Source organism: Budorcas taxicolor, chromosome 2 (assembly GCF_023091745.1).
Source record: "Budorcas taxicolor isolate Tak-1 chromosome 2, Takin1.1, whole genome shotgun sequence".
In the NCBI taxonomy this organism is placed as follows: Eukaryota; Metazoa; Chordata; class Mammalia; order Artiodactyla; family Bovidae; genus Budorcas; species Budorcas taxicolor.
Window position 1 is genome coordinate 72014601 of NC_068911.1, and position 13857 is coordinate 72028457.

The following is a 13857-nucleotide window of genomic DNA, read 5'->3' on the forward strand; positions in this document are numbered from 1 at the left end:
GAAAAGTAAGTCAAGGACTGCACCAGCAACCCCGGCCTGTGAAAGCAAGAATGCAGTCTGACATCCTCATTCATGACATAAAGATAATGCCAGCAAAGAGTTTCAGACACCTCACAGTAAAGGCTTATGTCTGGAAACCAGGGTTCCAACAGTCAGGAAGCAACTGTGTGTCTGTGTGTGAGAGTGTACATGTGTGTGTACGTGTGTGCACGCACCTTCAATAAACCCAAAGAACAAATACTTGCCACCTCCATGAACTAGGTACTGCCCTACACACAACGCATGCACTCTTTATCTTATTTAATCTTCCCAACCCTAAGAGTTGCAAATGGAAACTGAGCATGACGAGATGAAGCTATCTGATCCTAGATCTGTGGCAGCAACATAGGTGGCGTGGCCAGAATCCAGCCTAGGTCTTCAGTCAGTGTAAATGGTGAATTTGCTGTCTGCCATTACCAGTGGCCGAATACCTGGCCAGTTTCCCCTGGAGACCACATGCAATAAAAAAATGACCATGGGGCCAGATTGGGGCAGCTGGAGATAGACTGGGTTATTTGCATAAGGCATCCGTCCACTGCAAGGCAGTTTCCAGAGAAAACTCCAGCCAGTGGAAGTCCATCTTCCTGGGCTTTCCCTCAAGGCAGAGCCCTGAGTACGCAGCTGTGCATCACCCATCCCAAATCCCACCATTAGACATGGTCGTCTGCCACCAGTACAAGCAAGTCCCTGACCTACAATCCACTATTAACCTTAGAGAATAAGAGGTTAAGATGCATTCTCCTCCCTAAACAGGCATTGTGTTGAAGAGACTGAAATTTCGATGCCTGTTTAAGACGCTAAATATTTACTCTTCAACAGACCTAGTAAATCCTTCAGTTCCAGGATCACATACATAAAGAGGTTCCACTGCCTCTGTGAGCCACACCATCTCCCCACAGGTACATCCAACACATGAAATCATGTTACAGAACATTATTTCTTCTCATAGTAAATACTGTAGTGTACTATGTTATCAATTATTTTTTACACAATGTATATTTTCAAGAACCAGTTGAGTCCCCTTTAACTACATTTTCACAGACAGTCTTCCAATATCACAAAGTAGGCACACTCCCCAATTTACAAGCAAGAAGACCAAATTTCAGGGCATTCTGTCCACTACTGAATAACTGAGAAGAGGCAGTGTTTGAACTTAAACCCAAGGTCCACAGTCTTTCTGATATCCTATCCACTTCCCTTTTAATTCTCATGAGGAATATACATTTCTAATTAAGTCCTATAAGTATATACAACAATAACAGAATTTAAAGGCAGTGTCACTCTGGAGTATACCCATGCACTCAAAGATACCCATACTCCCACTGACGGACAAAGCCCTTATATTCTCTTAATCTCCAGCATGCCTAAGTGACTGGTTCTCAATTTTCCTTCACTCAAGCTATTGTGTCTAATACTGCTACTCTGGTTAAAGCACCAAGTCACTTTATTTTGCTTTGAAATGGTGATCCATCAAGACAAAATCTACAGAGCCACTCAGCATAGCTGGCAGCTTCTACTCTGATACTTGCCAAACCGTGTCCCTAGACAAGATTCTAGATGGTTCTGTTTCTCTCCCCCACTCTTAACTCTGTGTTGCTCCTCTGTTCTCTAAACTAAACTTGCCTGTCTTTTAAAAGGATCTGCAGCAATGAGGGGAACTTGCCCAATGGCTCACTTGGTAAAGAACCCACCTGCCAATGCAGAAAATGTGGGTTCAATCCCTGGGTCGTGAAGATCCCCAGAGAAAGAAATGGCAAGCCACTCCAGTATTCTTGCCTGGGAAATCCCATGGACAGAGGGGCCTGGCGGGCTACAGTCCACGGGGTCGCAAAAGAGTCAGACTTAGTAACTAAACAACAGCAACAGCAATGAGCACCAGAAGGAAGGAAAGGGGAGAAGGGGAGAGAGAGACAGAGAGAAGTAGAAAGAGAGGGAAAGGATGGAAGGAAGGAAGGTTGGAACGGAGAGAGGAAGGAAGAAAGGGGAAAAAATGGAATGGAAAGGAAGGAAAGGAAAGAGAAAAAATAAAAGGCAAAAATAAATGAAGAAAGGAAAGGAAAGGGAAAAAAAGGAAGAGAGGAAGAAAAGAATCACCATCACAGCTTCAGGACAGCAACAACAGCTTTGTAACCAGAAAACCTCAAGCATAAGATGTGACATTTATATAGACATCGGCAAGTCACAAATGTGATTCCTAGGTCACTAAGTGGTCATGAAAGGCCACCTCGTAATGGACTGCGTCTTCCCTGCAATGAAAAACCATTTGTGTACCTCCAACCCCACACCTGCCAAAAAGAACCCACACAATCCAATTTTGAGGTAACAAAAGCAAAAGCAGGAATAAGAAGCAGGAGTGGTCCACAAGAAGTTCATTTTGAAGGCTAGCAGTGAGGAGAAAGTTCTCTTTAAAAACAACAAAACCTGCCCCAAATACTCTCATAAATGAATCATGGAAAGCAGTGTTTTGTACAATGATCGAACATTAATATAAACTTTGAAAACTACTTTTCAATAGTATGTACCTGCCACTGCTTGCAATCAACTGCTTGCAACAATCATTGCTTGCAACCTGCCCTATAGTAGATAGCATTTAAGCAAAACCATGTTCAAATTTACAAATGTCTAAAAACATTTGCTTACAAAAAGGGTGTGAAGTTAAATCGAAAACTAGGGAGAAAGGTCAGATCTGCTCTTCTTCCACTGCAAAAGCTTCCTACCAGAGGAAGTATCTCTGGCCTCGGCCACTTGCCTTACTAGCAATTTATCCTATCACACTGGTTTGCTTTCAGTGGAGCGTGAAGTGAAAGAGGCTAAAGTAGGAGGCCTCTACTTTAGTCTTAGGGATCCTCTGAAAATGTACAGTGTGCTTTTCCCAAAGACACTTTGCTCTCCTTTTCTGGACATGTCAACAAATGGACTGAAGCAAGGTGTTTGGTTGAAGGGCCTTCCAAAAACGTCCAGGATACTTGAGTGCTCTCTGGCCTTCAACCTTCCTTCCATTACCCCTCATGGAAGTGATGTTTATTCCTAAATAGAAAACTGTCGAGTCTAGAAAATGAAACCAGGTATTTCTAGTAAATGACTTTTCCTTTTAGTCAGTGAACTATCTTTATATTTGCATTTTGCCACCATCATCACCAGCATCTATCTCCAGAAATCTTCTTATTGTAAAACTGAAACTCTGTACCCATGAAACAATAACTTCCCTCCAGCCCCTGGCAACCACCATTCTGCCTTCTATCATTATGTATTTGACTATTTAGGTGCCTCATATAAGTGCAATCTTACAGTGTCTGTCTTTCTGTGACTGACCTATTTCACTTAGTATAATGTCTTCCAGGTTCACCCATGTTGTAATGCGTTAAATATACCACATTTTGTTTATCCATTCACCTGTCAGACACCTGAGTTGCTCCTAGCTTTTAGCTATTGTGAATAATATTGCTATGTTCATGGGTATGCAAACATTTCTTTTGAGACTCACATTTCAATTCTTTCAGGCATATACCAGAAGCAGAATTGCTGGATCGCATAGTAATTCTATTTTTAATTTGCTGAGGAACCTCCATATTGCTTTCCACAGTGGCTGTACCATTTTAACACTCACACCAACAAGGCACAGGGTTCAATTACTCCACATGATGACCAACACGTTCTTTCTTTCCTGTTTTGTTTTGTTTTTTAATAGTAACCATCCTAATGGGTGTAGGATGATATCTCATTGTGGTATTGATTTGCATTTCCCTGATGGCTCAGCTAATAATTCGCTTTTATCCAAAATTCAGAGAAACAATATAAAGGTGTTTAGGCTCAATCTCTGAGTTTTCCTTGATAAAAACCCATTCATTCTTAACCCCTGAAACTTCTTCCAAGCCCTTTCTCTCTGTCTCATCCTCCATACTAAACTCAGGATATTATCTACTTCATTCTTTTGCATGCATCCCTTCCAATATCTAGAATTTGAGAAACTTCCTTCCTTATGATGATGACTTAGGTTGTAGGGGAGAGTCAGTAAGCATAAAGAAATGAGTATAAACACATGAATAGAGAAACAGATCAATACAAGACCATTCTGATTTTTAAAAATATCCAAAGGCCACCATTTCCTACCCAAAACGTTAGGAAGTTCATCCCAGTAGAAAAATATACATGAATTCACAGCAAGTGAAATACAAGTGAGCCTTCCTCAGTGATCAATGCAAAGAAATAGAGGAAAACAATAGAATGGGAAAGACTAGAGATCTCTTCAAGAAAATTAGAGATGCCAAGAGACATTTCATGCAAAGATGGGCACAATAAAGGACAGAAATGGTATGAGCAGAAGAAGATATTAAGAAGAGGTGGCAAGAATACACAGAAGAACTATACAAAACAGACCTTCATGACTCAGATAACCACGATGGTGTGATCGCTCACTTAGGGCCAGACATCCTGGAATGTGAAGTCAAGTGGGCCTCAGGAAGCATCACTAAGAACAAAGCTAGTGGAGGTGATGGAATTCCAGTTGAGCTGTTTCAAATCCTATAAGATAATGCTGTGAAAGTGCTGCACTCAATATGCCAGCAAATTTGGAAAACTCAGCAGTGGCACAGGACTGGAAAAGGTCAGTTTTCAACTTAAACCCAAAGAAAGGCAATGCCAAAGAATGTTCACATTACTGCACAATTGCACTCATCTCACACGCTAGCAAAGTAATGCTCAAAACTCTCCAACCCAGGCTTCAACAGTACATGAACAGAGAACTTCCAGATGTTCAAGCTGGATTTAGAAAAAGCAGAGGAACCAGAGATCAAATTGCCAACATCCGCTGGATCATGGAAAAAGCAAGAGAGTTCCAGAAAAACATCTATTTCTGCTTTATTGACTATTCCAAAGCCTTGAACTGTGTGGATCACAATAAACTGTGGAAAATTCTGAAAGAGATGGGAATACCAGACCACCTGACCTGCCTCTTGAGAAATCTGTATGCAGGTCAGAAAGCAACAGTTAGAACCGGACATGGAACAACAGACTGGTTCCAAATCAGGAAAGGAGTACGTCAAGGCTGTATATTGTCACCCTGCTTATTTAACTTATATGCAGAGCACATTATGCAAAATGTTGTGCTGGATGAAACACAAGCCAGAATCAAAATTGCCAGGAGAAACATGAATAACTTCAGACATGCAGAGGACACCACCCTTATGGCAGAAAGCGAAGAACTAAGGAGCCTCTTGATGAAAGTGAAAGAGGAGAGTGAAAAGGTTGGCTTAAAACTCAACATTCAGAAAACTAAGATCATGACATCGGGTCCCATCACTTCATGGTAAATAGATGGAGAAACAATGGAAACAGTGGCTGACTTTATTTTTTTGGGACTCCAAAACCACTGCAGGTAGTGACTGCAGCCATGAAATTAAAAGACACTTACTCCTTGGAAGGAAAGTTATGACCAACCTAGACAGCATACTAAAAAGCAGAAACATTACTTTACCAACAAAAGTCCGTCTAGCCAAAGCTATGGTTTTTCCAGGTATGGATATGAGTTGGACTGTAAAGAAAGCTAAGCGCTGAAGAGTTGATGCGTGGTGTTGGAGAAGACTCTTGAGAGTCTCTTGGACTGCAAGGAGATCCAACCAGTCAATCCTAAAGGAAATCAGTCCCAAATATTCATTGGAAGGACTGATGCTGAAGCTGAAACTCCAATATTTTGGCCACCTGATGTGAAGAACTGACTCATTGGAAAAGACACTGATGCTGGGAAAGATTGAAGGTGGGAGGAGAAGGGGACGACAGAGGATGAGATGGTTGGATGGCATCACTGACTCCTTGGACATGAGTTTGAATAAGCCCCGGGCGTTGGTGATGGACAGGGAAGCCTGGCGTGCTTCAGTCCATGGGGTTGCAAAGAGTAGGACACAACTGAACGACTGAACTGAACTGAACAAATATTTGGGGAAAGTTCATCATGAGTAACATAAAACATACTCACATACAAGAATAACATCTCTTCAATTTTCAAAGAAAAAAAATTTCTTCAAATAATAACATTATGCCTGCTGATAAGAAAATACAAATGAATATAATCTTTCCTGACACCAATTTGGTGATTTGTATCTATCAAGAACACTAAAACATTTATCTTTGGTCTTAGAAATGCCACTGCTAGGAAACACTCCTTAGGAAGTCATCAGTAATTGTAAGGTTTATACATGTCAACTGGAAACAGCCTAAATATCCAACAATAATATAGGGACTGGTTAAATGAATTATAGTATATCCATAGCATAGAATAATGTAGTCATTGAAAATACTTTTGAATAAGTTTAATAACATGGAAAATGTTGAGACTATATCATTAAATGCCAAAAGAAATTTCTCTCTCCTAGTTCTAGAGCCTGGAAGTCTAAGATCAGGGTGCCAGCACACCTGGTGTCTGGTGAAGTCACCCTTCCTGCTTCACAGACAGCCATCTTTTTACTGTGTCCTCATGATGGAAGGGGTGGGGGAGCTCTCTGGAACCTGTTTGTTGATAAAGGCACTAATCCCATACACACACGAAGATTCCACCCTCACGACCTAGTTACCTCCCAAAATTGCCACCTCCTACCATCATCACCTGGACACTTGCAACTTATGACTAAAGATGGCCACCTATGGATTTTAAGGGTATGTAAAGATTTGTTCCCTTGCACACTCCACTATTCTAAAATAAATCTGAAGATATCAGTGTTTTCATTATTAAGGTACATTATGGGAATATCCTTCAGTTATGAAACTCACCTGGCATCCCACTTTTTCCTTACATTCACTCATACCTACCCTTTCCCCTCTAACCATCAAGAATACAGCCCCATTCATTTTTCTCTCTCTCCTCTCCTCTCTTCTCCTCTGTGGTCTCACCCAAGGCTATTGACAAGACCAAGATATTAAGCAAACCCATAAGAAAAACTAACCTACTGGCCAAACATTCCCTCTGATACAGCTGAGACCTGTTGTTCTTTGAGGGTTTGGGGGCAATAGGTCATATTTGACACCTCTGATGTCAGCCTCTGAAGAATGACAGTTCTCATGTAGCTTAGCACATGGAAAACCAACCTGACATGAGTGAGTTGCTCATTTCTTACCCAGCCATCACAAGAGGTGTCAGGCCTCTCTTTGTTGTTCAGCTGCTAAGTCGTGTCTGACTTTGCAACCCCATGGACTACAGCATACCAGGCTTCCCTGTCCTTCACTATCTCCCAGAGTTTGCTCAAACTCATGTCCACTGAGTCAGTGATACCAATCCAACCATCTCATCCTTTGGCTCTGGGATCTAGCTAAAGAATTTCTAAGGAAAGAGAGCAATTGCTTTCTCTGGAGAATATTCTTTGTGGGTTATCCTGAAATAGTATAGCTTTTTGAAGCACAAATGATAACAGCCCAAATGATTCCTTTAACTCAACCCATAATTAAATATATAAGAAACAAAACCATTAGCTAGGATATTTGTATGTATGAAAAAAACTCTTTATTCTTAGATGACTTATTACTACCTGCAAAAAAATAACGTTTAGCCTGCCTTAAAGTTTCAAGAGATGACAATTAGTAAACTTCAAATATTATAGCATTCCTATAGGAGGAATAACTGAGAAAGTGCAAGCAACCTTGGATTACAAAGGCCATCAACTTCACTGCACAAAAGAGAAAAGAAGGGAGATAGAAATTAGGTGGCCACCCCAGTGTGAGGTAAGTTTGACTAGAATGCAAATGTTCTGATTCTCAATAAGTACTTTTTGTGTCTCTCTCCTAAACCCACAAGGAAGAAAATGCATTAGCATTACCTTTTATAACAGTAACACAAAAATCTCTTTATTCCTGAACAGAAATTCAGCAAAATTCTAATCCCACATTTATGAATACCATAGCAGCACATATTTTTTTTTAAATGAGTTTAGAAGAAGCATTTATTATAATTCCAGAAAATGGCTTATTGAGCCTAAACAAGTATTAAATCAAGAAAATTCATCAAATAAATGATGCTATGTTATTAAATAATATTTTGTTCCTTGTCAACACGCCAACAACATAATATGACAGTATACACTACAGTTTTCATTCTACAAGAAACTTCTAGGTTTTCTCAGTAAACAACAGATATTTTACTTAGTTAAGCAGGTAATATCTAAGGCTATGCTAGAAACCACCAAGCTTTGGGCCATTCACAGACTCAGCCAGAAGTCACTGAATTTAGACTGCTCCATTTTTAACCAACCATGCCGGGTATTCACACTGTTATCCATATGGTACTATAACATGGCATTGTTCTGGCCACTCATGCCTTCACTGCCAACAACCTGACAGTGGGGGTGAAATTAAAAAGATAGGACTGCTCAGTTGGGCAAAGGCCAATTCAATTCGTTCTTTAGTGTTTCTCTTTATAGGGAGAAATAACTAAGACTGAAGAGAATGAATCCAAATTCACAATTTTAGTCTCAACAAGGGTATTCAAGACTATCATTTAATGGAAATCAAGGTCTTGGATAATTGGTTATTTCATAGGTATGTTCTCAACTTTGAAATAAATTATAATGGCCTAAAAGGAACAGAATCCTAGGGGAATTATTTTCTATTACAAATCATTTTATAAAAAGATTTCCAACCAGCTTCTTTAAATCATGTTATATATTACAGAAAACTGCAAAAGAAAAAGAAACATGCCCAGTGTGTTGGCAGGGTACCAAAAGTGAGCTGTGTCAATGCCAAGAGTATTGGCTAGTTCAGTTATACTGATTCAGGTCTTTGATGGGTACTGAAAAGCAGGCCACAGGTTGGATGCCAAAATATGTCACTTAGGTTTGAGAAGAGGAGAAACATGCAGTACTTGAAATTCTGGATACAACTATACCCTTGAATTATCATAAAAGTGAGAGAGTCCCAAATGGTTAAAGAGAGTTGTCACTACTATAGGAAAAAGCAAAGTAGACACCATTCCAAAAGTCAGTAGCATCTTGTGGTATATGGGCCATCCTGGATTATTATATTGGGTATTAATCACAAACTTTCACTTTTCATATAGGCTATTAAATCACTTCTATTTGGATCAAGGGCCTGCAAGAAACTCACCAAGTCTCTACATATCAATATGAGGACATCTGCTGTGACTAACAGTTACAGGCAGCTGACCCCCTTGTGTAAACTGTAAGTAACTGGATTGTGCAAAGGAAGAAAAAGATGTTCAGGAAAAGGAAAAATGAAATTCCAGTTTCAACTATGAAATTAACTTTTATTTTAAAAAAAAAAAGCAGAAAAAGGCAAAGTACAAAGCTATCTCCATTCTCTAACAAATGTATTTCTTCCAACCAAAGGAACAGTCTGGAATCAGCTTTCTGCACACAGGTCAATAGCTGACATGCTTGTTTTTCAAAACATAACGCTATATATCTCTTTCAAATGCATTAGCCAGCTAAAAGCGAGTGTGGCCAGGATTTATCAGCCAGGATTGATCAGACGTCATTCGGCAACTGTATGGAGTCCCTACTATGTGTGGTCACAGAGCAACTGGCTGCTCCCCACAGGCTCTTTTTGGAGAGACTGCAAGTTCAGATATGAGTTCCCATTTTTTATAAGTAAACATCTGCTCTACAAGCAACTCTAACCCTGCAAACACACCCACCTTCTCACTGTAAGTCTCAGAGCAGGATAGGATCAAAGAGGGCATCTGTGCTAGAGTCCAATCATTTGAAACAGCTCTTTAAGTCTGTTCCTTTGTGCATGTTAATCTCTGCAGGTGAAATACCTGATTTAGTTCTCAAGCAACAATAATGTCCATAGAAAAATACACCTTCCTTAAACGAAAGATACTTATTGTTCCCATGAAGTACTGTCTGTTGCCATTTCCAGCAACAAATGACACAAAAGACAAATTCTGCCATTTGTGCCACTCAGGAGTGGCTTAGGACAAATAGAAATTAAAAAAAAAAAAAAAAAAAAAACAGAGCAAAAGCTTAAGAAACAAGACCAAGATGAGTTGGGGGCAGGAGAGGGGAGGTGAAGTCTAAGAGAGAAGTGGAGTCTATACTCAAGTGATCTGAGTTCAGCCTCTACTGATGAATGGAGGGCGGGGGAAGGGAGAGGAAGGGTAGGTAAGGTTTTCAGTTGAGAAAAAGAAGCGTGTTTTGCTGTTCCGGTTTTGTTTCAATAGCACCCGGGAGAATGCATGGCAGGCAAAATCTAATTTTGGTAACTAAGATTGATTCAATAAGTAACACAAGTTTGTTTATGACACAAAGGAGTTATCCAACAAAATCCGGTTATCACACAAACAATAATATGGCAATTCTTTAAAACTATTTGTGTTCTGGTATCAAAATTTACGGTTATTCATAGGAAACATCTATCAATTTAATAACACCCTTTTGCAGGCTGTGCACCCGTCCCGTCCTCTTTTAAAGAAATCGCTAATGGCCCGGAGTCCTGGAAACCTACAAACTATTGTCACCTATTTCCCAGCACTGTGGTCTGATACTCAGTGTCACTGATGGAAACCAAACAGCTGCCAGAAGCCAGAGTCCCTGGAGAAATTTCCGAAGCCCAGTACTGGCAATTCGTGGGCCAGGGTGAAAGGATTTGGAAGTGTGCGCGGTTCCTCCGCCCTCCCGGTCCGTAACGTTTCGGCTGTCAGGTGAGTGGCAACAAGGCTAGGCGGGGAAGCCTCTCCCGGCAGCGCGCCGTGATCTCCCGGCAAAGAGGGACAATCCCGGCGGAGTGCAGCGTGTCCCGCGGCCGGCCGTTGCTCACCTTTGTTCGCCCGCCCTCTCCGCGAGGAGGAGAGCTCGGGTCCAGGAGTGCGGGGGGCTACCCCAATGCTCCCGGGGCCCTCTCCGGCGCCCCGGAGGAAATTCGGAGGCCAGCCGGACCCTCTCCGGCTCCCAGAACCTCAAGAGTGCTGAGGGGTCAGCAACCTCTTCCAGAACACAAAGGTTGGGAGGCGTGAGCGCTAGCGCTGGGGGCGCGGGTGCGTGCGCCACAGAGCACGCGAGTGTGCGTGTGCGCGCAAGGATGTGCGGGTGTGTGTGTGTGTGCGCGCGCGAGGGTGTGCGTTGGGGGGAGGAGCGCTCCAGCTCTCCTTACCTCTCGAAGATGAGCCGTACCATTAACATACAGAAGGCCAAGGGGAAGGCGAGATAGAGGTCCTCAGCCTGCGGGAAGGTGGCTTCCTCCGTGTTCTTCAGGTCTGCCCAGGTGACATTGTGCGGGAGCCAAAACCTCTCGTTCCAGAACCAGGCTAAGATCCCTGCCATCTTGCTTTGTCCACTCTCGTCCTGGGCTCCCGCGGCCCGCCGAGCTCTCCACCGCGCAGGGCGCCAGGGGATGCGCGCGCTGCTGGTCCGAGCCTGTGGCGCCGCCGCCGCTGCCGCCTCCTCCGCAGCCGCTGCTCTCGAAGGCTCGCGGCGAGCCCCGGTTCTCTCCTCCCTCTGGCCGCTTTGGGGAAAGGAGCCGCCTCGCCTGTCACATGGCAGCCCCGGCCGCTGGCCCTGATTGGCTCGTCCTCGCGTCAAGCAGCGAGGCACACGCGGCCGGCTAGCCCACGCCCGGAGGGCAGGGCGCAGCTGCTGCGCCCTGGGCGCAGGGGTCCCGCTCCTGGGAGAGCCTACTGGCCCTGCGGTCACCGAGCTCTGGAGGGTGGCGACGGTGGGTCCGGTTTCCCGAATCCGCTCCGGTCCCCCGGGCTTGCTCGCACATGCTCAGAACACCGGCTCCGGCCCGACTGGAGTTTCAGGGATCGCAGTCGGCTTCCAGTGCGCCTACAGGCAATGGGTTGGGGGCAGATAGTGGTCGGGGTAGATATTCGGAACCACCCTTGCGCCAAGAGAGAACAGCAAAAGGAGAAGTAGGGGCCACAGAGCGCAAAGGAGGAAGAAGTAGAGAGGAAAGCCACCCACTCCAGCGCTCTGAGTAGGGCGGGTTGGGGGGGGGGGGGGGCGGTGTTGGGGTGGAATCAGGAACTAGGGCAGGATGGTTTGGCAAGAGTCGTCTGCCTCTACCTCACGCTTCTTTCCCCATACATACCAGACCTTCAGCCTGGTTTTACTCCCCTCGTCACCACAACCAGCTCCCCCAGGAAACAAGTCCCTCTGTTTCAGTTTATGACGTTGTAAGAGAAATTAGGCACTTAATTGCTGTTTGATAATGATGAGATGATGTTGATGATGTAAAACCACCCCACAAAATGAATCTCTCAGAAAATGGCGCCAGACCGCATTTTCCCTTGGTCCATCAGTAGAGAATCTCCACTCTGCTACTCTTTGATTCTGCCTTCTGAATCGGAAACCTTTACGGTGTTAGGACCCGTGAGACCTGACCCCAGGCACCTTGACTTCCACGATACATTTCCTCATTGTTACGGGAGCCATGTGTGGATCATCAGTTCAAGTGGTACATATGCCCTGGAATATTTTTGTGGAATTTTCTCACAAATATTCATTTCCTACTTGGTTTTGCTAGTAAGTTCTACTGGTTCTTTCCAAGAGGCAAATAAACAGACTCTGTTAATACACATTTCTTTGCCCTCCCTCCCCCTCCACCTGCCACCCTCTTACTCCTTCCTTTTAAAGCACATCTCTAAAGGCCTGTGGGAGAAGGCAATGGCACCCCACTCCAGTGCTCTTGGCTGGAAAATCCCATGGACGGAGGAGCCTGGTGCACTGCAGTCCATGGGGTTGCTAGGAGTCGGACACGACTGAGCGACTTCACTTTCACTTTTCACTTTTATGCATTGGAGAAGGAAATGGCAACCCACTCCAGTGTTCTTGCCTGGAGAATCCCAGGGACAGGGGAGCCTGGTGGGCTGCCGTCTGTGGGGTTGCACAGAGCCGGACACGACTGAAGCGACTTAGCAGCAGCAAAGGCCTGTGTCTGTTGCTTCCACTCTCTCCCCTCCATTCTCTTTTGGACTTCCACTGGAGCAGTTGCACCTCTCTGCTGCACTGAACTGCTCAAGGTCACCAATGGTCTCCATGCTGCTAAACCCAAAGGTCATTTCTCAATACCTGTATGGGTAACCTTTGGCCAAGTTCATTAGTTGCTGCCTTTGGAAACACTTTCTTGTCTTGCTTTCCAGAAACCACATTCTTTCTGGTTTTCCTCCTACCACCTGGCCACTTTTGCTGAATCTCCTTTCTGGTTTACTCCTCACCTTTCAGCTCCTTAAAGTTGGTCTGGCCTAGGAGGCAGTCTTTTTCCCTCTTCACTTTTCTGTGTTCATGCACTTGGTGATCTTATCCAGTCCCCTAGATTTCAGTGCCATCTGTGTGGCTTTCAGTGATATAGTGATGGCTGCAAAATATATATTTCTAGCATGAACTTTTCCTTGAACTTCAGACTCCTAAAGCTGCTATCAAGTCAGCTACTCCACTTGGATGTCTAAGAGCCATTTCCTGTCCAGACTAATAACCTTCCCCCTAAGGTTTTCCCCTCCTGTTTTCTTGGCTCAGGCCAAAACCCTGGAGTCATCTTTAATCCTTTTCTCTGTCTTATCTCCTTTATAGCTAGTTACATATCCTGTCAGCTCTTTTTTTTTTTTTTTCTAATTGATTTATTTATTTGGCTGTGTGGGGCCTTAGTTGCATCACGCAGGATCTACGATCTTCACTACAGCATGTAACATCTTTAGCTGTGGCATGAGAACTCATAGTTGTGGCATGTAGGATCTGGTTCTCTGACCTGGGGTTGAAATCCAGGGCCCCCTGCATTGGGAGCATGGAGTCTTAGCAGCTGGACCACCAGGGAAGTCCCAGGTCCATCTTTAAACTGTCTAAAGAATCACACTATCTCTCACCACCTCTTCTTGGTTCAAAG

General features: G+C 43.7%; 1 protein-coding gene across 1 annotated transcript in view; it reads right to left on the reverse strand.

The window, feature by feature from the left end:
• CERS6 (ceramide synthase 6) overlaps window positions 1-11300 on the reverse strand; it is a 341431-nt gene extending 330131 nt beyond the window's left edge. Inside the window, exon 1 of the mRNA XM_052635449.1 lies at window positions 11131-11300. Within this exon, the coding sequence (XP_052491409.1) occupies window positions 11131-11300 (170 nt within the window). The remainder of the gene's footprint in view (window positions 1-11130) is intronic.
• Window positions 11301-13857: the final 2557 nt, after the last annotated feature.